The 27,303-nt window shown below is 39.6% G+C and overlaps 1 protein-coding gene across 2 annotated transcripts in view; it reads right to left on the bottom strand.

The window, feature by feature from the left end:
- Window positions 1-25,908, bottom strand: part of mta1 (metastasis associated 1) — an 84,517-nt gene extending 58,609 nt beyond the window's left edge. For both annotated transcript variants that reach the window (XM_041813464.1, XM_041813463.1), the window contains exon 1: window positions 25,788-25,908. In XM_041813464.1, coding sequence (XP_041669398.1) covers window positions 25,788-25,815 — 28 coding nt within the window. In that variant the 5' untranslated portion in view covers window positions 25,816-25,908. The remainder of the gene's footprint in view (window positions 1-25,787) is intronic.
- Window positions 25,909-27,303: the final 1,395 nt, after the last annotated feature.

Below are 27,303 nucleotides of genomic sequence, written 5' to 3' on the forward strand. Positions count from 1 at the left end.
TTCTGTAGAGAGACTCCATTCACTTGTACAGAATGCCTTTATTTTGAATAGTTCCCGACACACTTCCTCTGTACACTAAATCAAGTAGCTTTTAGCGGTGTTTACTGAGGTAAAACTTCTGAAGAAGGACAGGGCTTTAAGAGTACGGAGATGCAGATGACAGGCAGAAAACTCGCGCCCTGTGTGAAAGCCACACCGGCAGGAACCGGAGCTGACACACGCGGCACACGCAAGCAGCAAAACACGATCCCAGTCTGAAACGGGCGTTAGTCCTCTACTCTGCTGCAGTTGAACTGCGTGAGGACGAGCCTGTGAGTGCTTAGGGACGGAGAGGGGCCCACGGCAGCAGCACTGCTCAGTGAGAAAAGTAACAACGATACGTACTTTTATGTCAAAGTCTCCAAAACTCTCCAGTAACACCAGGAAAAGTGTAGATTTGTTGCTAGTTGCTTTTTTGAAAAAGTGTCGCCAGATGGGTCTGAAAACTTGCTACATATAGCGATAAAGTCGCTAAGTTGGCAAGTTCAGCAGGAGCAGAGACAATCCCCGCAAAAAAGTTAATATATCGGCTACATTTTGGCCGATGTTGATTAAACTGTGAAACGCTATAATCAGCCCGATTAATCGGCCCGCTGATAAATCGGTCGGGCTCTAACAAGAATCCAAATGATCTAAAATTAATAAATGCCAGTCAGCATCTGCAGAAAACTCTTGTACATAACTTTTCTCATGCATTAACAAGAGGGACATCACGGTGCTTCTCCTCACCACCTGATCAGCTGCAGACATACGAGGTATAGCTATTTAAAAAGGAGACTAATGCTGTAATCATAAACATTTGTCAGTGTCTTTCTCTTCTGCATCAACACACAGCTGCAATCAGTTCTTCACTGATCAGATCAGTGCAGTAGGTATCCTTGTGTCTCAGAACCTCTGTGGGTCTTCTCTTAACTTCTGACTCAGACACTAAACGTGCTCCTCTAAGCTCAGATTTGATCTGAGGAAAAAGGAAAGCACTAGATCGGGTGAATATGGAGGGTGATCTTCACCATGGTTTGTTTTTGGTCCAGAAACGAATGAATGAAACCATTTTCGTCAGTTGTGCTCTCTTTCTTCAGACTTTTTCTCTCTGTTTTTCTAGAACCTGTTTGTAATAGTGTTGATTCATTATTCTGGAACTCACTCCTCATAAAAGGTCAAAGAGAACAATCAACATGGCCTTGGATCTGGACTGTCTTTGCGGAGCTTTCTTCATCCTTGATGACAATGTTGTTTTCATGCAGTGACTGCCTTTGTCTCAGGATCATATTGAAGATCCAAGTTTCATCACATGTAATCACTCCTAAAAATGTGTCTTTCCTTCAGTTTGTTCTGAAATGTCTCAACTAATGTGGTTGTGGTTGTCTCTTTGATCAGAAGTCTTGAGACAACTTTGGCACAAACTTCGGTCATATTCAAATTTTCTATCTAGGATCCCCTAGAGAGAGACATTTACCCCTTTGGTATTCCCCTCTTAGAAACTTTCCAAAAACAATGACGCTACTGTAAGGCACCTCTGAGAATATAAACCACAGTCTGGCGTATGCAGCATAAGGAAACCCCACTAAAATAATCCTAATATTTTGTATGCACAGAACATAAAGCTGTAACACCTCAACACTTCCTCTCCTGGGTTAACTGAAGCAGCAGTGGTTCAGAAAGCATGTACAGTGTAATCTCTAGAACAGCTTCTCCTCATTACTCAACATCACTGTGAGACGAGGAGCGATCGACACATCATGCCTGTCTACTCTTCCCCCTGTAACAGCTTGTTACTAGACTCCGCTGCCACTGTGACATCCTCGTCCTGCTGCTGAATATCAAACAGGCAAACTTGAAACCGAGCGTTGCTGAGACGCAAAATGAAGACACCGTGTCTGACTGGCTTGTTATCTGAAATACGGAGGGGTGCTGAGGGCTGAAGTCAGGTTTGAGCAGAGAAAAACTGGCTTTGTCTCTTTCTGATGTGTGAGTAAGGGGAGAATCGACGCGGACAGAGAAAAAACACATCTTAAAAACCTGAACGAAGTTGAACCAATAAGCTTATATGGATTTACTTATAATTTACTGTGTCTTGATAACCCAATATTTTTCCTAATACATTTTGCCTCCAGCGTTTGCTGCCAGGGATGCAACGATGCATCGGGTCAACATCTGTAGATATCAGCCCATTAGCAGATAGCGTGGCATGAGCTGATGTCAGTCAGTAATCTTTAAAGCTGGAGAGCTTCTAAAACTAATTGCTGATTCAGAAAGGAGGATATTTGATGCAGAAAGTCACCTGTTGGAAAAGCAGGTCAATAGTCAAAAAAGAGAGGTAATGTTGGCAGAGTAGGATAAGTGAAGATAACCAGAACTACCAGCTTTTGTTTGGAATGCACTTCTCCAACGAGATAAGTTAAAACATTATAGACGACAACGGTGGATCAAGTTGGAAAGAGATTAGAGGGTGGGAGAGAAAGGAGCCCCAGGCCAGACTTGAAGAGTACATGGGGTACATATTAGGGGTACAAACACTAACAGGGGATGCTTTCCAAAAAACAAAGAGAAATTCAAAATGATTTTAAGTGGTATATTTTATCCATTGTTGTAAAATATACCCTTAAATTACTTCATTCTAAAACCAAACCTTAGCTTTTAAAGGGGACATATTATGCAAAAATTGCTTTTCAGGCTTTTCTGACAAAAATATGTGCCCCTACCAGAAAAATCCACCCCCCCGCCCCTTTCTCCACCTTTCAGAAAATGTGTACTGAAACAAGCCGTCCTCAGATTTTCCCCACATGATGTCATGTGGGAAACTGCTCTGAGCAGGGCTGAAACAGAGGGGGTTTTAGACATACAGAAATCGAATGCTGGGGTGTTTTTTTTCAGCAATAAACTTCACAGGCATGTTTTGGAGACCTCTGAGACCAATATAAACTTGTCTTAAAAGGGTAAAATACGTCCCCTTTAAGTGAGATTCTTGCTTAAAACTAGAGTAATGTGCACTACTCCTCAAAATGTAATTTCCTACATCATGCCTTGTGCAACATCATACGTGGTAACCACCTCCCGGGACAGCCGTGGCCTCTGACACTGTTCTTTTGGGGGTCACAGACTGAAAAGATTGGGAACCCCTGCCCTAAAGGACTGTAAAAGCAGCAAATGAACAGACTTACTGACGATGAAAATCAGGGGCCTCTATACTAAGGGTCCTGCAAGGGTCCAACTTTAAAACCGGCATCTTCCTGCACATGTAGAGCTCAGAAATGAGACCCGACCCATTTCCCCATTTCATACCCTGAGCCGCCCTAACCCATGAATAATACAGTGCAACCAGACCCAACCCTGCTTAAACACAATGTATAGGCTACATGCAGCCTCTCACTTTTAGTGATTTTTAGCTGCTGTGCAATCTTAATAACAAGAATGGTGCATTACATCTCCTGATATTCGCAGTCTTGAGCATGTTGTGCACACAGATGAGCAGCAGTAAATAATCCTACCATGGCGCCTTTTCTTTCTCTCACGTACGCACTCACAAACAAATGCATACATAAATGAATCAATGCTTCTGCTAAAGTAACTGCCCACTTTTATACAGCTAGTAGCCCACAACCTGAGACTGTTAAACTTTCAACAGTGTGCAACATGGACACTTCGACAGTAATTCCCTGGATCTGCTACAACACATTTGCATGAGAACAAGGCCAATATGAGGCTTGTTACGTCCCAGCCTAGAGGAACCTGGACGTAACACAATTAGGTTGTTTCCACCAAGCTGTCCGGCTCAGTTTGGTGCAGAACGGCAGGCATTTTTTTGCGCTTCCATAAAGAAAAAGTTGGAAAGGGTCTCAAAAATCCAACCCGTACGTCCCACTTTCCGGCAACCTTCCATAGGGATACTAATCTTACCTATCCGTACCAAAAAGGTGGAGCTACACACAACAATAGGGGGTTGTACTGACGTCACGTCAGCGCACGACACAGCTGCTCGGCTCCGGGCTGCAAAACACGGAAGTCTGTGCTGTGAGGAGCAGGCGAAAATGGGAGAAAAACTGACTAATATCTGCTTAAATCGGGGATATTTGGACTCTACAGAGATTCAAACTGTTTCCTAGTCTGTGGATATTGGTATCTGGCCACAAATCAAATTTCCTGATATTTATCTGGACCTGATTTTAAGTACACAAAGCAGAGCCTGAAAGCTCACATCAGCCTGGTCTAGCCGCGATTGATGTGAAACTAAATTAATCCTTACATTTTGCAAATGCAAAGCCTTAGAACAGTTGATTCTATGTACTGTAACTAGTTATTAATCTACTTCTTACTTTAGGTAACCAGTGAAAACATCACTGTGGTTGTTGGACGTGTTTGCCAAACTTTTACCTTATTTTCAATGTGGGGAATTCTCACAGTACAGCTCTAAACTTTCATATTTTGTCGTATCAACTGTTATAGACTAGATATTTTCACATATTAACGTACAGTTACGATGCAAAATTTCTCTGTACACGTACTCAAACAGCTGAGGAGTTGTACTGACAGCGGTTAACATAATTAAGATGAAGTATTTTTTTAAAGCACTTTCAGCAGAAATAAAGCTGTTTAATGCTTATTCCCTAGTGATTTCTGTCACTCATCCTTTCTAGAACTCTGCAGCTGGACCAGCAGACTCGTGCGTCAGGAGACTGCACATTCATCGCTTTTACCGCCTGCCCACCAAGTGAGGGCGCGGATGTCTGTGAAAACGCACACTGTTTTGGGGTTTAGCGTACCAAACCACACTGAATCAAACCGGACCCCTCAAAGTCTACACAATCAGAATCCTACGATTCACAAAAGCTAAGCTACAGATCACAGAGCTGTTGGGTTCCTTGGAAGTGGCTGGTGAAGAGGAGAGCAGACCGCAGCACCTGACATTAAAAGGCTGGGGGAGTGGTCAGATCCAATCAGCAGCAGCACCTTCCTCTTCAATGACCCAATCAGCCACAGCCACTTGCATCAGCACCTAATTACTCAGACACACCCACACAGACACACTTACACACACTCAGCACTGCAGGGGAGGACACAGAGCTGCACATATGCAATAAAACAGAAATACAAACTATGACCCAGTCATAACAGGCTAATAAAGACGTACCAGGGAGGAAAATGTGCCTAAAATGACCTCAAAGCTTAAAGGAACTACAGCAGCCTCTGTATTGCTCAGTATCATACCAATAGGCTACAATACAGGACAGGAGGGACTGTAATAAAGGCTTTAACCTTCTTAGAACTTTTCATCATTTATTATAGTTTATACATTCATTATTTCAGTTTAATTGCTTTTTCGATTAAATCTCAGAAAACCTTGAGGAAAGAGAGTTCTCAGCTTATAGATGAGTTACTGTACTGGGTTTTACATGTAGGAACAGTGCAGAATTTTAATCAGTATTCACTAAAACTTCAACTTTTAGCTGCTGTTTCCTTCAGTTAGCAGTCTACCACACATTTTTTCCACAAATTACAGAGAAACAAAGAAAAATGATAAATCTCCACATTTTAGAAGCTGCAGCTTATACTCTGGGTATTTTAAATTTATGATTAACAAAATAAAAGCGCAATCAAATAAGTGTTCAGTCAATAAATGATTGACTGCTAAGCTTCATAGCTTAGCACTAACGTGAATATGTTTACTACAACCTGTGAAAATTTGACTATAACTGATAGAAATGAAACCATGGGTGTGATTAAACATTAACCATAGAACTGATCAAAGTGAAAACATAAAAAGGTCAAATAAACTCCCATTTTAAAAGGATTCCTGATCATAAAGTTAAATTAAACTCAAACAGCAGGAACCATCTCATGACAAACACTCAAAGAAATGCTGACGTGCAAACCCAGCCTTTGCCAGCTCAGAAGGGACCCATTAACATCCAGCCAAAATGTGTCATGACCACTTCAAACTGCAGCATGTTGAACACAGAGATCAGTTGAACAGTAAAGGCACTTCTGGGCAGGTGACGGCACATTTCTCCTGGTACATTCAGAGTAAAGTTAGGTGGGATATTTGGCCAACATCTCCATCTTCCTTTTTCCTGGCACAGGAACTTCAGTTACCAAAAATGTCATTACTCAGAGTTGGCCCAGGGAAATAAAAGAGAAAGAAAACGGGTTACATGACAGTCTGGAGTGAGTTGTTTGAATGTTGGAGTTTCCACCATGAGAGGAGGATTGGTAGAGAGCTAGCTGGAGAGGAACTCAAAATGAGAGCAACAGAGAGAGAGAGAAAGAGAGAGAGAGAGAGAGAGTAGAGGCCTGTAGGCACCGAGCAGCGTCACGCAGTCTCTCCATTTCCCATCAGCCCTCCCGCCAACCTCGATCCGCGTATAACCTCTCCCTACTCTCCATCCCCCACTCCCAGTGTCCGCCAATGGAAAAGCTTGGGCGCCTGTGATGTCACGGTGCAGTCGAATTTTGTGCTAGCCAATCGAGGCGTGTTACCGAGTCCCAAAAGAGAGAGTCTGCTGGGCTGATTCAAACCAGGCCAGAGAGAGAGAGAGTCAGAGAGAGACAGTGATGAGGGATGGAAAACATGAGAGGAAGTGATGGAGAGAGAGAGACACATGGACGGAGAGGGACTGTCTGATAAACAGGGATACAGCTAAGCAGGACTGTTGACACGGGTACAGAAGTTAGAAACAGTGATAAAAACTAGACCAATTTATGAGGTCTATTGGTAAATAAGAGTGAATATATGAGCATGCATACTTTAGTGAACACCTCTGCATGAACCCTACTCACAGATTGACATATAAACTTCTAAAAATCTGACTTTATTAGCTTCTTCATTTTAGTGAATTTCCTACATAAACAGGGAGAACAAATTAACTAAACAGAAAGCCAAAAGAGAAATCTATGCCAGGTTTTCCAAATTCAAACATTGATGGTTTGAGCACCTATCTTATGATGGTTGTTATAAGAAAAAGAAAAAGTCGCTGTATCTGGTCTTTGGTTTTCTGCTGCATTCAACTATAATGTTCAGGCAGAAACCTCTGATTACTGGGGTTAGAAAACACTACATCAGCCAAAGAATAACATGAGGCACTGGTGTGTCAAACACAAAGGGCCACAGGTGGAACAATTGTTAGTTCAATTCAGTGGGATGTACTCTAGTTTGTAAAAATTGATGTTGCAGCAAGGAAGCCTCGGACCAACCCTTAAAAAGATACATGCATCCAAACACTTCACCTTCCATGGCTAAATCTGGGATATATACTGTAATATCAACCAATCAGAGCAACAGTAAAGATGATGCAGCTGTAAAATCATGAAGGAAAATTCACAGCTGGTTTTTGTTTAAGGCTTCAGAATGCTAGACGACCAGTTTAACCCTCCATTGTTGTTCACATCCTTACACTAAAGAAACAGAACAATGACGCGATAGTTTGGCTAGGGTCTTCGTTTACCTTGCAAGTCTCTTAGCTGAGTCACATCAGAATTTTAATCCATCACCACCCAACAGGGGTGCGACAAGACGCTGACAAGAAGAGACAAGACGAGACTTTGGCCCACGAGACACGAGATGAGATTTTACACTTATTTTTTCAATTTTGGAAAAAACACGAGTGGAAAATATGTCCTTTATACAGCTGAAAGTCAGAATTGAAAAGCATTCAGGCCTTTTCAGAAATGTTTAAACTCCTCTTGTACTGAACAGGTTATCATTGCTTTCACACAGTTTATCTTGTTTAACTTTGAGTCAAACTGTACATTTAAATGCTCTTCAAATCAAAACTTCCATTTTAATAGTCCCTCACATCTTTTTTTAACTACACTATGCACTCATTGCTACAACTATATTAATAATAATAAAAGCATTTAGATTATTTTGAAAGTAATTTAAAAAATATTTATAACAAACAGGAATATAAAGAGCTGCATCAGTAAAATCAAACTTTTTCTCGTCCTGTTCGAGGACATCTAAATTTAAAATACTCAAAGGAAATATTTGTGTCAATAAAACTTTTTTTTTTTTTACAGTAATTTAGAGAAATAAATTCTTTTTTCTTTTTGTGGACTTCTTTTCTCATAAGCTTTGACAGTGTTGGACATGATGTACAGATGAGAGTGTGTGTTAATGTGTGTGCGCTGGTGAGTGTGTGTGTGTGCCTCTGCTCTGTCTGCTGTCAGACAACAAACAGGGATCGTTTAACTGGAGCTAGAACTTCGGTTTTTGGAGCTTACAGTAAACCCTATGGCGTTCAAACTGAGTTTGATTGCTAAGTTTACCACTGCAGTGTTCCCGTTGCGGTATTCATGTTAAGCTTCTGATTGATGATACACACGGTGAACAGCTGATGGATGTGTGACTGACAGATGGTGAGAAGAGGAAACATGACGGGGCAGTGACTGAATCAAAGTTATAAAGTCACAGATACCGATACTATGAACGATTCTGCGCGCATACACGAACTCATGGAGACTGCACAGGTTTCCAGCAGCAGCATTTCATCATTCCACACCGTTATGATGAACTTATTATGCATTGGCGGATCGTGCGTGGCCTCGAGTAGCGTACACGGAGGGGGGTGGGGGATGGAGTGGTGCTCTGAATGGGTAACAGATCAGCTCTGTTACTTCATTAGCTAGCAAACCAATAATTTTTAAGTCTCCAGGGCATCTTTGAGATCTTTTATAACTTCCAGTTAGGTATGATTTTCTATCAGGAGAGCTGCTGCTTCTGGTGTCTGGGCAATATTGATCTTGCGAATTGATTTTCACCTCAACAAGACTTTCTGTGATGCTTTGATCTCACGAGATCTCGTGGCATGAGATCTCGTCTCACCCCAACCAGAGCATGTGAGCGGAGCGGAGCGGGGAGTGCGAGCGGAAGGATTTTGGCCAGAGCGCGGAGCGTTTTTTTCAAAAAAAGCTGGACCGGCACCTTATCTTGCACTCCATCCCACTCCAATTTCACTCCGGTACCGCTCACACCATGTGTCTGAAGCATGTCTCACCCAGAATGCATCTGCAAGAATTTGTATCCGTGAAGCATCCCGTGTTGGTTTCACTGCTCCTGCAGAGAGACAGCGACATCCAACACATCAGACTGGGCTTTCCGCCGGAATAATCCGAGAGACTTGAGATGCCTGCACAGTGTTGATATACTAATATAAACACCATCGTCATTTTTTAAAAACGTCAGTATTTGCCAGTGTCTGAAACCAAGAAGATGGTAATGGTAATGCGCTTCCGGGTTTTCGTTGAGTGAGCGGTGAGTGATTTGAGTGGAGCGGGTAGAAATTTGAGTGGTAGGTGGAGCGATAATGAGCGGAGCGGCGTGAATCCCCTCTGAGCGGACGAGCGGGCGCAAGGAACAGCTCTGTGAGCGAGGAGCGGGAAATCTCATCGCTCCACTCCGCTCACATGCTCTGACCCCAACCACTTAATCAAAGCAGAGATGCATGATATTGTTGGCATATTATCAGTTTTTCAGACAAAAGCTTAAAAAGTAAATTATAAGAGGTTGCAGATGGCCTAGCAGTTAGATCGCGGCCCATGTACACAGGCATCCCAGGTTCAGGTCTGGTCTGTGGCTCCTTTCCTGCAAATCTCACCCCCACTCTGTCATCTCTGTTCCCAACTCTATCATCTATCACTTTCATCCACTCTAAATAGAGGCACAGAACACCAAAAGAAATGATCTATGATCAGTGAGCATGATCAATGATCAGTTGGCTTGGTATCTGAATGCCCTCAATAGGTGTTAATGCAAGAGATTATGGACCCCTAGGATTGTTTTAAGGATGCATGGTATTGGATTTTTGCCAATATTCGATATGCCATTTTTACAGATTCATATAAGCTGATACCGATATTTAAATATGTTTTACATAACTAAAACTTCAGTCCTTTGAACACAATTTAAGGTTTCAGGATGAAAAAAGGACTTTTTTCCTTAAAAAAACACTTAAAAGTTTTAAGAACGAGGACAAATAAAGAAAACTTACATAGGTCTGTTGGTCCAGCCTAAAACTCCACTAATTTATTCGTAAATATGGACAAATTTTACAGTTGATATATGCTGATATTCACGGCCAAAGAATCAGATGCAAACACTTGCAGAAATTTTGATATCTGCTATACCAATATCAGGACGATAATATTGTGCATCCCTAGATTATTTATACCTGATTTATCTTATAGGACAGGACAGTTGAAGAGAAAGAGCAAATATTGGGAGCAGGGAGTGGGTATGAAGTTCAACAAAGGGCTGACGGCTGGAGCCAAAGACATTTGTATTTTAAAGAGGGGTTGCTTGCCCAACTGAGACAACCTGGCACCTCTACTCCCATATCATCTAATCTACTACATATGCATTTTTTGATGCAGCATAAGATTCACAAGAAGAAAAGGACAGCTAAGGGATGTTTTTAAAACAAATAAAACCATATTTGAATATTATTTGAGAAGAACTGGAGTTCCATCTCTTTGGAGTCTTAAATTAATTAAAGTGAAAATATGTGGAAGGAAGCTTCATGATTTGTTTTATCTGTTAGTTTCACAATCTGTGAAGCCAGGTTGTGAGTAGGCATTGTTTGGCTAGAGGAAGCCAAGGAGGTTGAATTTCTTACATTTTTCATAAACCAAAAAAGAAGTCCTGGCTTGGACCACAATATCTGCCAACATTTGGTGATCACCTGCCTTGGCGCTGACTCTGTTTAGGTATTCCCTGCTCACATCATGCCAGCAGCTAAGCCTAATGGGAGAGCACCCAGTTCTGGCTGGCATGTGTACAAACTGGGAGCATCACCAACAGAGCTGGACCAACTCATATAGTGCTGGATATCCGTACAGTCAGAATAATTTCACAGAAAGGTGCCAATAAATTAGTCTGTTGGGTTTTGTTTCTAGCATAAAAAACTTTTTTTTGGGAAGAGTTGGTGTTGGTATTTGCATTTTTTGTAGCAATAAAAGCAGCATTTTAAATCCAATGCATCATTTAAAGTCATCTAGAGACAATCAGTTGCTGCTAAGGTTAACATGTGACTACAACATAAAATCAGCTGTTATGGTGTGAGAAAAGGACATAAAAGCAATGTACTAAAATTCTGTTCCATTTGTCATGACAGGGTACTGAGAATGAAAATGAATTTAAACGACTGTAGCATCAGGATGAAACATAAGAAAACAGAGAAAAGTCAGGGGGGTCTGAATACTTTCTGAATACACTGTAAACTGTAAATGCCAGTAATGAAAAGGGATGGGCTATAGCGAGGAAGGGAGATGGAGAAGCAGGAAACATGAACATCCTCCCACGCTTGTCCATGCTCACATGCCCCACACACCCCACATCCCATCCTCTGCTTACTCACCCTCTCTCTGAGAGGTGTGTCTGTGGTCGTGGGCAGCAACCGTGGAAGAGATTAAAGTTCAGGCTGTCAAAGTATGGATGGAGGTTTCTATGGTAATGGCAGGTAATTTCATCAATCTCACACCTCATTTTCACACTTTGATATCACTTACTTTCACTCTCAACAGCATGATCCACCTGAGCACAGCTGTGCACACCTAAGGAAATACCTATCAGCCCATCAAGCCATGCATCCATCCAGTTATCCACTTATTCATGCATTCATGCATGCATCCATGCATCTATCCTCTTATCCATGCATCCACTTATTCATGCATTCATCCACTTATTCATGCATCCATCCACTTATCCATGCACTCATGCATCCATCCATGCATTAATGCAGCCATCCATTCATGCATGCATGCATCCAAGTCATTCATCCATCCATGCATCCATCCACTTATCCACGCATCAATCCATGCATCCATCCATGCATCTATCAATGCATGCATGCATCAATCCATGCATTAATGCTTCCATCAATGCATTCATGCAGCCAACCATGCATTCATGCATCCACCCATACATCCATCTGTCTGTGCAACCATGCATCGATCCATGTGTCACACAGAGGTGTTTGAAATCACAGTTTATTTGCTGGAAACTGTCCATTGGTGGTTTTGCGTAAACATGTGTCTGTCTACATGCAGCCAAACAATGTGATGATTTGTTGAAGTTCCATGGAGAAGTGCATGCTCTAACACACTATGTATGCGAAGAAAAGTCAAAAGGCACAGCTTTAATGCTCCCCTGATTGTGTTGTATGACATCCACTGCAAACATGCACTGGTGTGCAGAGACTCTGAGCCATTATGCAGTTATTTGGAGAAAAAAAAACACCCCTTTGCCTGCAAGATTAGTCTACTGACTGTGAGATCTGATGTAAGTGTCCTGCAGTTTTTATGGCAGACTTTCCAGAGATCGGGAAAAATTTCCACCCCTAATGACTTTAACATAAATGATGATAAATGATGAGTAAACACGGTTTGTATATATTCCTTTGACATTTCTATTACAAAGCCATAACCAGGAGTTAAATCAGTCTGAGACTCTCAGCTGCTTTTTTTATCCATGTGTGGCACTGTTATGTATGACAAGGATGTGGAAACTAATATTACCATTCCTTTGATTTAAAGGCACGTTCTGTTATTCTGAATATTTAACATGAAAACAAACAGAATTTTGGTAGGATGTGGGTGGGATTGGACACACCTGTTGCAGGTGTGGGCGGTCCAGAGAGAGTGGAATTGAGAGAAAGAGTCCTGCACAGTGCTCTAGTCTTTAGGAATTAGTAATGTTTGTCTTTTTTTTTTCATATAACATGTTGTAAATATAAGATTGTAACTTACAAATGGCTTGATTTAATCTGGAGTAGCTCCCCTGTAGTTTGGCCAACACTTTGGGAATCACTGGTCTAATCAAAGAGGAATTTGGATCCCATTAACGATCTTAACTAACCACCCTCAAACATCTGTTTTGCACTTGTGTCACAGCCACCTCTGCATCTTGTTCTTCATCTAAAAAGATTAATCAGCCAAAGTGAATAGATTTTATACAAAATTTCCCTCGGCAATAGGGCGATCAGAGGAACCAGATCCTGAAAACCAAATAACCAAAGTATAACATGTCAGGCAGCCTTCAGCAGATTCTCTATAATGTGATGGATTTATGTCCAGTTCTTCAGGGCTTTGGAAATGTGATGGGGACACTTTGTTGAACTGCCATGCATCCGTCCAATTGCCCGTCCTGAGTTTGGCAGGATAGCGGGCGAGCTACTCTCAGAACTTCACTCTTCCAGCGTGGGAAATTAACACCAGCCACCAGCCAAACAAAGCGTGGGCACCGTCAAAGTTTGTAAATTAGTAAACACTGCAACACCTTAGAGCAGACTCTGAATCATAAACTGGCAGCACGGAGAAAATCTTCACCAGGAAGCAGCCAAAAGAAATGTGGGCATCCACAGCAAAGTTTGTCACCTTTAAAGTTTGCAAACACTGCAAACACATTTAGCACTTTCTGTACAAGAGTTGTCACACTCCAACAGCCGGGTTGTTGAGTTTCATTTAAAGGAGAGTGTCACCAATTTACAAGCCTGGCTTTTAGCACCTAAGGTGCTCAGAGGAAGATCGAAGCAATCATGTCGAGTGTGCATCTTCTGAATTTACTGATTTTATTAAAAAATCTTTCTTTGTGTTTCTGCCTCTCCACTACAGCTTTGCTCAGAAATGCCTGGAGGAAAGGAGCATTTTTGACTAATGAGTCCCCCCACCTACTAACACACATAAAAACATCACTTAGGGCATACTCAGCAAGGCAATCAGGACTGTTTCCAAGCACTTTGACCCTCAGAGTCCACTTTGTATTGTGTTTAAACAGTACACGTCTTCAGCCCTGACAAAGATAGAAGAAGTGGACTTCAGCACAGTATAAGTCACACAAAAGCACGGTAGTGCAGCAAGGATGTGACGTATGATAGATATGACTGTTCTTCTTTTAAAAGCCATGTTGAAATGCTAGAGAGCATACCTGAAAGAAACAACTCAAAATAGGCCACATAGTGAATTAAAGGTTCAGTCATGTTGTGCTGACTATGACACCAGGCATATTGTAAACTGTCTGCATCATCTAGCGTGATGGCCTTAGATGATGCAATACATCTTTAATATATTTAAAGTACTATACACACTGTGGTTTTTACCTGAGTTCAGGTGGAATCCTGACTGTCATACACTAAGGAGCAGTATTTCTAGACTTCATTGTAAAATGACAATGAAGACTTTGTATTCTTTTAATTCTGTATCTATCCTGCCCCTTAAGATCAATGCTGCAAAGACCACTTCAAATGTGGATAAATTCAAGAATACACAACACATTGTTTTGTCGTCTATTTTATAAAATTAAATAACCACCACCCTTCCGATAAATCAAACCCAAAGTTTTAAAAATGTTTAACCACTCATGAAAAATGTTGCCATCTGGTCCCAAAATGGACAAAAGCATAACTGAACAAAGAGAAAGGACTAAACTAACATGTTACAGCAGAGGGAAACACATGCATACATTTTATTTTACTCCTTTTACCTAAAGCAGCAGAAATTTGGAAATTTTTTAAATATCTGGGGAAAAGCAGCTTTATATCCAGGAAAATAAGAAAATAGGTAAAGTTCATGAGAAAATAACCTAAATGTGCTTGTCATCAGAGGAACACTTGGAAAATGTACGAATGAACTGTGTGTCCACTAAAGGCATCTATATCATAGACGTTTGCCACAGTTTTTTTTTCTGGCACACCTTTGTTACCCACTTGTGGGTCCTGACCAACCAAATCTCTTTTTACAGGTTCTACATCAGGGGTGTGAAACTCAAGGCTCGGGGGGAAATCAAGCCCGTTGTACAGTTATACCCGGCTGGCAAAATCAGATCATATTTTTATCATAACTGTCCCACTGGTAGAAGGTCTGCAGACTGCCTCCAGTATAATATCACTGTCATGTCATTAAAAAAAAAAAAAAAAAGCAAGGAGTACAAACAATTAGATAAAAAATCAGGGATGAGGGAAAAAAATTACTTTGTGTTTTCATTTCATATTTTCCATTTTGCATCTCATAATTATGACTTAAACTTATGATTTTGACTTCTTATCTCATAGTCTGTCCTTTTTCATTCACATTTTCCCCTTTTAAACTCCTAACTTTGGTGTCCTTTCCCATATTTTGACCTTCTAGACTCGTAATTTAAAATTAAGAGTCATATTTTGATCTTTTAAACTCATGTTTAAAAATTGTATCTCATATTTCGATCTTTAAAACATGAATGTGACTTTCTATCTCAATTAATTGCCCTTTAAAACATTATTTAACATTTTTGTGTGTTGACCTTTTATAAGCTAATAAGTTTGGCTTTTTATCTCAGATTTTGATCTTCATTTTCTTATCTAAAAATCATTTGTTAATCAATCTAACTTTATCTATATAGCACTTTTCATACAAGACAATGTAGCACAAAGTGCTTTACAAACAGATAGATGAAAAAAAAGAAGATACAATAAATATGACCCAAATCTACTACACCCAACCCTCGAGTCCGCCCACCCAGCAATCCATTCACAATATTGGTAAAACACACCATAAATAAAAGACACTATAAGAACAGGAACTTATGTACCCAGAATTGCTGAGGAAACACTTTCTTAAAGGTTTAAAATGAGTAAACACTGGAGCTTAGGTAAAGTGTAGCATAAAATATCAACAAATTAAATAAAAATGACTTAAAATAAAATAAAATAAAATCAAAGGGTATTGTGAGGGGCAGTACTTTGTGCACAGCAGAGTCCTGACGTAAACAAGCAGCAGCAAGAGCTGGTGCAGTTATGGAGGAAGAGATTAGCGTGGATGCTGCTAAAGCGCCAGTTTAATCAGAACTTGACAACATTTCTTTGTTAAAAGAAGAACAAAAAAAGCAGTGAGTTGTTGTCTTTTCAAGAACGACAAAAGCCGAGTACTTATAGTTGCCATATTTTGCGTTATTCCTCACAAGCTGCACGCGCAGCTCAATAGCAGCTACGTCGCGTGTTTTGTTACTCTTATTGGCCTGTAGAGATGTGATAGAACGTTCATCCAATCACACTCCGAGTTTTTTCAAATCCTCTGCCTTTTCTCAAATGTTTCCTTTTGAAGCTTTCCTAGATGGATGTGTGAAACAAATCCATCTGGCGTGTCAGGTTAAAACAAACTAGCATTTTAGTAGGATATCATCTCCTACTGAGGACAGAACTGGCAAAGCTTGACTTCTTACTTTTTACAAATCTACATAATTCTTCTGGCAAAATTAATAGACATAAATTGTGAGTTACAAGAAAATTTCTTTTTTGGGCTCTGAAGGGAGCCGGAGTGAAGTCACTGTTTATACTACTATTAAACTGAATGGGTGCTTTTTAAAGACGTGACAGACCAAGAAATGACGACCCTGCATGGGAAAAGTTTTACCTGGAAACCATTTCACATTTAACTGCTCTGCTGGCTTCCCCAGAACTACTGAGAAATCTGAATCTATTTCCAGAGGTGTATTTGCCTCTTTGAGAATGACGGATGATGATAGCTGATGGGTTTTGTGACTATTTCATGAACACATATTACTATGGTAAAATTACTTGTCCCTGAAAGCTGCTCCAGATACTATAAAGATGCTGCAGAATTCATAACCAAATTAAAACTTCTATTACCAGAATAGAAGGTTTTAGAGTGGAAACTGATTGCTTTTACCTGCAGCCCATTGCCTGTCTAATTCTTTCTTAATGACCTCGATGAAGAGGTGAGATAATTACATCAAATTAAACCTGGTTTGATATTTTTATGGCTGCCTTGCATACTTTAAACCGTTGCTTTAAAGAATTCAAATTACAACCTGAACCAAAATCATTCTGACAAATCCAGCTGTGATGTTGAGACATTTAAATATCTGTGGCCTCTCGTCTAGCTTCTCCTTCCTTCCCACTGTTTAGATGATAAGACGTATGATACAGCCTATACTTAGGCACCAACACTTTCCTGTGTGTGTGGGGACAAAGCACTAGGAAGAAGCATTGCAGGAACAGGAAGAGAGGCGTGTGGCCAGCACGCTAAAAACAAAGACATTAGAGTCCGAGGAGCCGGCCTTTGTCACGGTTCATTCACAGGGGAGGTTATTGCTTTTCCAAGACCATCCAGGGTTGTCTTACAGAGAAGCAGCCATCTTTGAAAGGGTTCACAATTCACTCTGAATGGGTCGATTATGATGCAGGTTTACCCTAATTGGTCCTGGTTTTGAACCATTATTTTGATAGTCTGACACAATTTCCTGAGTATGATTATTCTGTAGTTTATTATTCATGCTTTGAGACTTCAGATTAGTTTAGATTATTACACAATTGGGCCAACTTGTAATGTTGTAATTTGACCCACCAAGACTGAACAATGACTGGCATTGTAGGCTTCATGGAAAAGAACTTTAAGGTATTAGCAAGTTAAACAAAAATGTCACAGAGATGGCAATCTCTGCTGCAAAGGCATGCCTATGTTTACACAGGGTCACAGTGTTGTGTTTACATCTCATTTCCATTAATGTGCTCTTGTTTTAGATTATTTATATATGCAGAGGCAAATTCCCACCTTTGTATGCAAAAGTAGACAAAGTATTTTCTATCCAATCCTGAAATGTGCACATGTAACCACAGTAACTTAATCGACCACTAATATTAGAGAAATAAGCTAATGATCAGGGCTACACACTAAATCACAAGTTTATTGCTTGTTTGGAGAAGATCCCAAATGAACGACTTTGATATCTCTATTATTATTTAGAGTATTGAGTAATGATTGGTGCTTTTATTTTGATAGTCTTTAGTTTTGGCACCAGGTGACGTCTGAATTATGGGCAGGTAGGAGAGGATAGGTGGGCACAGGGAGAAGGTGATGGTTTATACAAGTAAGGCAGGAGTCAGGAGAGAGCCACTTGTTTGTAAGAAACTTTTATGAATAAAGACAAAAGAAACTTAAGTTTTTTGCGTGGACATAGACATTTTTTATTCTGTGTAAAATCGGTCTTAGTCTTTAAAGATTAAAGACGCTCTTTTCTGATACAATGAGTCATTTTATTTTTTAATTTTTTTAACCAAGACAGTGAACATTTTACAATCTGGTGTCTCAATGATTTTGTTGTCTCAATGATGGTGATTTATCGGATGATTATTTTCTCGATTCATCGATAAATCTGATGCAGTTTTTTCCCCTGGAGTATAAATCCCTTGATTAGAAATTGAACAGCTCCGCAACACAACAAGTGACACCATAATCGCACAACACAACAAATCGATAAATTCATTGCCAACACTTTGATTATCAATTTGATCAACTTGTTGTTGCAGCCCTATAAAACACATAATTTAAAGTCTGAGGATGAACAAATGAACACATTACAGTCCTTCAAACCAAATTTAAAGTGTGAGGAATGATAAATAAATAAGAAAAAGACTTCAGCTGATGCAGGTCTGCCAGTCCAGACTAAACCTACACTAATTTATGTGTTCTATGGAGGACATTTACAGCTGATAAAGGGAGATTTTTGTAGACAAAATTAGGGCTGGGAAGTTAATCACAAATTAAATTAAATCACAATATGGCCTGCTGCAGTTCACAAATCGCAGAAATTGCAATATTTCTTTAACATGAAAAGTTTTAAAATACCAGGGTAATATATTCATTTTTTGGAGCAGTAGAGATTTTATGCACATTATGCAAACATCCATGTCTCAACACAGCGGTCTGTTTAATCATGGCACACTTCTCACTAATCCCTGCTTGCATCAATGCTGATGTGCCATGCTGCTGCTGGCAAAGTTTCAGCTCCTCCACCCCAGCCTCCTCCTTTACAGCTTAAAGCTTGTTTCACCGTCATATTCAGATTCATGCTACTATGGATTCATTGCTTCTGAAATAATTCATTGTTTTTAATACAAAATGTCATAAATGCATCTACTCGGGGGTTTCTAGTCATGCACTCCCTGGAAAGTCAAAGCATGCTTCTTGACTTACCCTGGGAGCATCTATTGAGCAGAGCCTTCTCTGCAAAACTGTACATCCAATTTGCAAAAAAATGGTTAAATGTATGATGAGAGTGTTCCTGACTGAATGTAGGTTATAATATAGAATGACTTATTGCTTGAATTTGTTGAAAAACACACAACATGAGGAACCTAATAATAATTGCTTATTAAATTGCAATCACAATAATGGGGGGAAAAAATCGCAATTAGATTATTTTTGCAGATTGTTCAGCCCTAAAATATTGGTTGTAAATATCAGCAGAAATGTTCATATCTGCGGATACTGATATACTGATAATACCTTGCATCCCTATTTGTAACCTTGCAAAAGCATGTATTTTTAGTAACTTTTCATGTAATGTTGCACATTAATTTTCTACTTAACTAGTTAATACTACGGGGTTAATCAAATTCCCTGATGGACAACTTTATGAACATGATATGAAACAACTGGTAATGATAATTATAAACTCACATTAAAAAAGCACACTAAAAGGGACCTACAGACAGCATCCACATTAGAAGACTAGTATGGAATAATTTTGGAAATATATAAAATGGAAAAATGGACTTATTCTACAAGGATCAAAAACCAAAATTCTATCAAATGTGGAATAAGTGGATTGATTTTATTGAACCAATATGTGCAATTTTGCCTGACTCCACCAGACTTTTCTCCCTCCCTACCCCATCTCCATCATTGAAAGCTCCCATAGTTCTCGTGTAAAAAGTTTCAATGATATTTTTTTGTGATTAGAAAAAGCGAAAAAGGTCAGATTTAAAAAGTCAACAGAAACGGCAACATGCACTGGGATTTAAGTTGAGTATATGTATTTTTTAAAAGAGCTATAGTGTACATCTAAAATGACTGTGTGGTGGATGATTCTGGAAACTGATAGACTGTAGCTGAAGTGAGTGGATCCACCCAGGCAAAGTGGCTTTTTAACTATTACCATCAGTGAACAGACTCACAGAACTAGATAAAAGGTACTGCGGTGGACTATTTCAGGATACTGTACATCAGGATTGGAATTTAACTTTTTCATCTACCTATCACTGTGGCGGTGAATTCAAAAATCTAGCAGCCAAAAACATTTCTACCCACCACTCTATTTTAACAAGCAGCATTATTTAGTAAGGTGTAAGAATCAAGGCGTTTAATAAGAGGGAGATGGTGCATAAATGATTGTCACTCATTGGAAAACCACTTTGTCCATGCAAATATTTACCTTGCTTACAGGGAAACGGTAAATTCCAGCTTTGTGAGAGTCAGACTCACTAGAATTTATTATTTTGTGCGTGATTTCTGCCAAAATTCATACTTTGTTTTGCTACCTTGAGCTTGGGACATTTAAGACATTGATTCAAACACACCTTTGGCAGATATGCCAGTTGGAGTGAACCACTCTCATATAAAACTTAGCTGAACCATACCAAACCAGTACACACCTGTCTGAACATTCAACAGCTCTGACACATGGAGAGGGAGGGGAGGTTCTGTGGTCAGTGATGGCGTAGGTCTTTACTCATAAAGACAGTAGGAACAAGCAAAAAAATGAGGTTAAATTTAGGACGTTTACTCTAACTATGTCATTATGGCTTAGGCTTAGGCTCCTTTTATTTACCTGCCCAAGTGGAATTAGATAAAATTGCACACAAATAAATAAATAAAAGGGACCTACAGTACTTCTTAACATTATATAAAGATGAAAAGCATCAAGATTTTTATGTACAAATTGTGCAGCAAAGTTTGGCTTTCTATCAGACCATACTGTGCCACACCATACTGTCCAGGATTCTTTGTAAAGTAAATCTGGGATTTTAGGACAACAAACAGCTTTCATGCAAAATTAAAGTATTGAGATTAAATCTGAATATCTAAACCTGCAAAGACAAGCACTAGGATTTTTTTTTCTGATACCAGTGCTAAATCGATAGATTTTATGCCATGCTGGTGCCTAAACAGTGCTTTAATCCATAAGGGAAGACAAGTGGTTTAAAAGTCAGCAGGAGAATTAGAACAGTCTCTATGTCGTTCATGATTCAAATAAATATCTAGTAATAGATGCCAGTAGAACATGAGAAACAAAAAAGAAACTAAACTGAATTCATAATCTGGCATTGCATCAGAGATAAATAAAGTAAATGTGTAAAAATGGCTGTGTTATTAGTAGGAAAACACGAGCAAAGCTGAGCCATCGCTCCAGAGAGCAGAAGAATTAAAACACAGTCCTGCTCTGCTGAAATGAAATTAATGGCGAGGTACCGAAAAGAAGCATCGACATCTGGTATCTGGTTGGTATCGGATGTGTTTGAACCGGCACCATGTCAGTATTGGCTTTTGATACTCATCCCTAATAAGGGCTGGGAAATTAATCCACATTTAGATTAAACTGAGTAATGGCTGGCTGCCATTTTTAAATCACAGAAGGTGTGATAAATCTTTCATATCATGTGTCAAAGTACCAGTCTAAGTTTGTTTAGCAGCAGAGATGTTATAATCTACACATGATGCAACCATTCAAGTGACTTGTTTTTACAATAGTTTACAAAAAATCCTACTTCCTTCAATTTTTTTGTGCAGGTTTGTCTTCATCAAAATGAGAATGACATAAAAATGATGATTCTCTGCAATACAACGATTCATATCAAATTTGCAATATGAGTCAAAATGATCATAATTAGATATTTTACCAAAACTGTTCAGCCCTAGTTTAATCGATCTGTTATTGTGTTTGGATTTATTTAGAATAATTGCTTGTGTTTGTAAAGGACCACTTAAGAGGGCAAAAATGTTTAAACTCCATACGTTTTTATGATGTCTAAGGTTGGTGTTCCCATTTGTTTCTATATTTGTGGGGGCTTTTATTTTGAAGGCTGGCTTTCTACTACCTGATCATACAGGATATAAATACACTGACAGGTAGTACTGAATCAAGGGAAACTGCCATCTTAGCATCTTTATGATCTTCTGATGTTGTGATGATTTCAGAGCATTCCATTGGCCGCTAGCATTCCTGCTAGCTTAGCAGTTAGCATTAGCTTTGTCCTGGCCTGGCCTTTTGTCTTTGAGGCCTGTTAAGTTAAAATGTTTTGTAAAGCACTTGTTTGTATATGGATTTAATTTTTCTGTTTTCACTGCTGTCTTTTTCGCAGTTAATTGTGTAAAATTATTTTTTGTAAATCCTTTAATGTAAATGTCAATTTGCTTGGATTTTGTTTAATTATTGTTCAGTCTTGTAATCTGTAATCCATTTTTCTGTTACCCACAGCTCTTACTGTGTGTTTTTGACTATTTGCACTGCTTAAAAGGAAAATAAAAGGTTCAAGAGTTTTCCATTGCTCCAGCTGGGGATGCTACAGTGTTTAGAAAAATACATAAGATGAGGAGCTGTAAAAATAACTGCATATAAAATCACAATGATAACAAATAATATCGCAACTAAATTATTTTCCCAAAACGTTCAGCCCTAATCAGGGTCCTACACAATTTCAAAAATCAAGATAAAGACTTTTTAAGACCTGAACAGCACCGTGTTAATTTCATTGACTAAAACTCTGACTAAAAATGTTTGTCAGCAGCCTTTATTCCATGAGAAAGACGAGACTAGGACTAGCCAAAAACAGATTTTTGATGACTAAAACTGACTAATAGTAAGTTTAATTTCCATCAAGATGACTAAATCTAGACTAATTTAGTTTTTGTCAAACATTCAAAATCCATGAAATTTCTCCACTGTGGGTAAATCTGTCAGAATAAAATGCATCTGTAGCTATTCTGCCTCTCAGCTGTAGAAAGCAGGGACCCCAGGTTTGGCAGAGTGCAGAGAACACACTGTCATGATTTGGTACCAGATTTAGACAAGAAAATAAATACTTGGACTAAAAGTAAAGACTAAAATGAGAGGACTTTTATGGACCAAAAATACACCAAAATTATGAAGTGTAGAAATGACTAAAATGTGACTAAAACTAAAAGGCATTTAACCTAAAGACTAAGACTGAGACTAAATTTAAAAATAGCTGTACAATTTCACACTGCTGAACAGAGAAAAATGTATAGCACCTTTTGCAGTTAAGAGTAAAAAATGAGAGACATATGAGATTTTTCTGTACTCCAGACCAGGACTGACTTTTCTGTTCTTAATGTTGTGTTCATAAAATGCCAAATGGTAAAGGGCAAAAGACATGTTTTGGTTATAAACACCCAAATGTAATAATTTCTGGTACCTACATTTAATTCCCCTATTCTATATGGGGATATTTATCATCACACATTTTTGTAGCTGATTCTAAACAGTGTAACTGTTAAAAAGCAAAATAATGTTGGCGAAAATCTGTTAAAAGAAGTCTGCTGCACCGATTTTAAGTTCACAACCTGGTAGCCCCAGTGTTAGAGAAATGGACTAGTGTTTAACCTGACACCCCCGACAAACTTTCATATTCACTGCATGGGTGTATGTCACCTTCATCTGCGAAAGCCCCCACAGAAAGCATTTGGGAAGGGCAGGACTTTTCAAAAAAATTCTCAAAAGCTGATTGAAGAAGCGTTCTGTCTGTCACATTCATAAAAGGCAAATCAAAGCGACAAGACAACGTTGTACATATGTGCTACTCTTGAGCTGACAGGCTACCGCTGCAGTAGATTGTTAATGGCAGAGCTTCTCACTGAATAAAATTGATGCTAAGGCCGGTTAAGAGATGTGCAAAAACATCTTCTCTGCCAAGACAAGCTTTTGGTGTGGCTTTATGCTTTTGTTTTAAAAAAGAAACCTGGTCTATTCCTGATTAACTGCCGCTTTCCCACAGCTACATCCAAGCTAACAGCCATTGAATGCACTGGCTAACCCCACCCTGAGGTAACAACTGCAAACTCATGCTGAAGCAGAGGAGCAGCAACATCTTTTCTGCCAGGAAAAGCTTTCAGTGCAGAACTTTACTTTTGTTTTAATAATGAAATATTGTTCATTTCTGACTAAATCGCCGCCATGGCAAAGTCCGAGCTAATCACTCCTCTGACGCTACGCTAAAGCTACATCCAAGATAAACACTGCATTGGTGGCAGCTTCGGGCCTGACAAAACCCCGCCCACACCTACCGCCTCATTCTCATCCAATAATGCTGATTGGTCTGAACAGTGTTCAGTTCGGCACAAACTTTGTGGATTTGAGCTTTTCAAGATGGGCTTCTCAACAGTATAGAAATCACAGTGAGCAGTATAAAATCATAGAGGGGACTGGGGTCCTCAAGGAAATTTAGAACACTGAATTCCCTGAACACTGAGAATATTTATGCAACAAATTGTAGAGGAGGATGTTAAAATCATACATGTTTGACTAGAAAACAAAGACTGGATAAGGACTTGTCTTGGTTAAAGTGCCTTCTAAAATTTAAGATCTCTCACTGGTAAAATCTGACTTTTTAAGGCCTTACATTTCAAATTTGCAGTTGAAGATTATTTAAGACTTTTTGAGGATCTGTAGGAACCCTGCTAACTCAGATCAACACCAATAATATGCCAGAGTATTTTGGTTTTCAACATTTGGGAGATGAAGTGTTAATGCTCTGCCCCGCTGTGGACATAATCCTGTTCCCTCTCAGGTAGGCCTTGTTTCATTTGACTAAATAAGAGGGCTATGACGTTCACAACAGGCTATTTTTAATGCTGGGGAGCGTCAAAGTAATACACTTGCGCTGGACAATAGTCAGCGATGGCGTGTCAGTCTAGTAATTTCCCACTGCACTCTCCTCCTTCCTAAGTTTGGCTGCTCAAACATCACATTAAAATATCTAAATGATGGAAGCAGAGAGTGACCAGCACATAGATAAGGGAAGAGAAGTTACACCTGCCAACCACAGCGTACCTGTCATCGCTCACATGTAAGTGGCTGCTCTGACACTTTCACAGTGAAACTGAAGGGTTTTTAGCCTGATTACATGTCAATATCTTCAACAATTAATGCTTTTGAGTGATAAGCATCGTAATGTTGTCTCTTCTTTAGTGTTAAATTCATTTTCCTGGGGAAACAAGACCCTAAGAACTACTTAAAAAAAACAATAATTTAATATTTTACTTCGAAGTGACTTAGAGAACCTAAAGGACTGAGAACAGAGCAACAATGGCAGAAATGAGTAGGAGGGGGGAACATGAATCTTAATTAGGTATCAACTGGATTGCCTGTGCAAATTAACATTAAAATGAGCCTTTATGATGATGCAAGGGCACAATTCAACCATAGGTTATGATTTCATTTTAATGTTTCCACCTCAGCTCCAATAACTAACAGGTAACTTTGGATTCAACTTCCTTTCTCTTCACTTTCTCTGTGAAAGCATCTCTGCAGAGTCTTCTGGGTTCTGGATCAGGTGAAGGAATAACTCCTAATGTTAGATATCGTTATAAAGGAGCAGCAGCTCTATAGTTGAATGCACGCTCAACTTTAAGTCTAAGTTCGCCTCTCTACCTTAAATCTATGGAAACACTATTGATGCTACTTTAGGTGCATCGGTGTATTGAAGTTCCCGCATGATTGTAAGTTAGAAGAAAAACAAAGGAAACGAGGGGATCAAGCCTAAGCGAATCAGTACTCTTCATCACCATCCTCCTCTTCACACAGTCACCATCATCATCAGTGAAGCACAAGGCTCTTTAGCTTTAGGGAAATAATAGAGGGGAAGGAAAGACGGACCACGCTCTGTAAATACAGAGAGAACCAGGAGCCAGTCCGCCATAAAAACATCATAGCAGGGTTTCTAACATGTTAACCCGACCAGCCTTACCTCCAACCCGGTACATGTTCGCTGCCATGACTGCCCCCGGTCCCTGGCTTCCTCTCCAGGTAGAGGGGTGTCTCTCTCTTCTCTCTCTGCCGGAGCTGACTGTTGGCACTGCCGCCGCTCTGTGTTGGAAAATGGAGGATTGATCAATACGAAACAGACGAGCAGAGAGGCCTTAAAGAGACAGTACACTTTAAGCATAGACCCGAAGTTTGGCGGCAGGGTTTGGAGAGAAGCGATAAAGACGAGGGACCTACCTCCAATTTAAATTTATAGAAACCGAAAGAGTTAGCTAGTTTATGTTAAGCTAAAGCAGGCCTAGCTTTAGCCTCGGTTGTGACGTCACAGGCCCATTTAAATTCAACGTTAGTCACATGAACGGTTCTTATTATTCCCAGGAAGACAACATTTAAGTAATATTTTCAAACAAACTGTAAACCAGTGGCGGATTTAGCAATTCCGAGGCCCTAGGCAAACATACACATGGGGACCCCCCCTCCATTGTTCCCCCCCTTCTTAAAGAAAGTCCTGCTTCTTTTAACTTGATGTTCAAACAAAAAAAATCATCTAGCAATATTTTTTTGTACAGAAATGCCTAAGCAGATTTTAAAATGTTCTTTTAGGGACTCTAAATAGACATTTAGTGATCAAGTGGCATCGTGTGGCAATTTATTGAAAGAAAAATATGTTCCATTTTGGAGATTTATTTTCTGATAATAATTTTCCAACATTACCAAAAGGTATAGTATAAGATTCAGTGGGGTTTTTTCATAAGTAGGATGATAAACCAGAATTATAAATTATTTGAACCCCCCTTTTTGTTCCTATAGCTTCTTCCAATTTTTTAAATTTGTAAATGTTTTCTTTGTCGGGACCTTAAGTACCTAACCTTGCAAAGCAGATGGATACACCCATTTCTGTGTTTGTCACTGGCGAATCCATCTTGCAAAGCTCCCGTCTGAACCGTTTGGGCCTGGTTAGAAAGTGACAGGACCAATCAGTGAAGAGGGGCAGTACTTTCTGGCGCGGCAGGGTCATGCAAGCAGCAACAAGAGACCAGTGGAATTATGGCGGAAGATACTAGCGTGGATACTGCTAAAGCGCCAGTTTTATCAGAACTTGACAAAACTTCTTCGTTAAAGGAAGAACAAAGAACAGCATTGAGTTGATTTCTTTTCAGAAACGACAAAAGTCGTAGACACTGACATGTCTACAGTCGCCATGGTTCGCATTATGCAGTTCCCTATGGAGTTAGTCCTCGGTAGGGAGCAGCAGCTCGATAGCGGCTACGTCATGTGTTGTGTTGCTCTGATTGGCCCGTAAAGATGTGACAGACAGAACATTCATCCAATCATACTCCAAGTTTTTTTTTCAAAGGCTCTGCCCTTTCCCAAATGCTGTGTATGAGTGGTTTTCCAGATGAATGTGTGAAACAAATCCATCTGGCATGCCAGGTTATTAAGAACCCTTATTTAAGATAAACGTATAAAAATGGCCCTTTAGGAGTCTATTAGCCCTT

Source organism: Cheilinus undulatus, linkage group 18, assembly GCF_018320785.1.
Source record: "Cheilinus undulatus linkage group 18, ASM1832078v1, whole genome shotgun sequence".
Taxonomy (NCBI): Eukaryota; Metazoa; Chordata; class Actinopteri; order Labriformes; family Labridae; genus Cheilinus; species Cheilinus undulatus.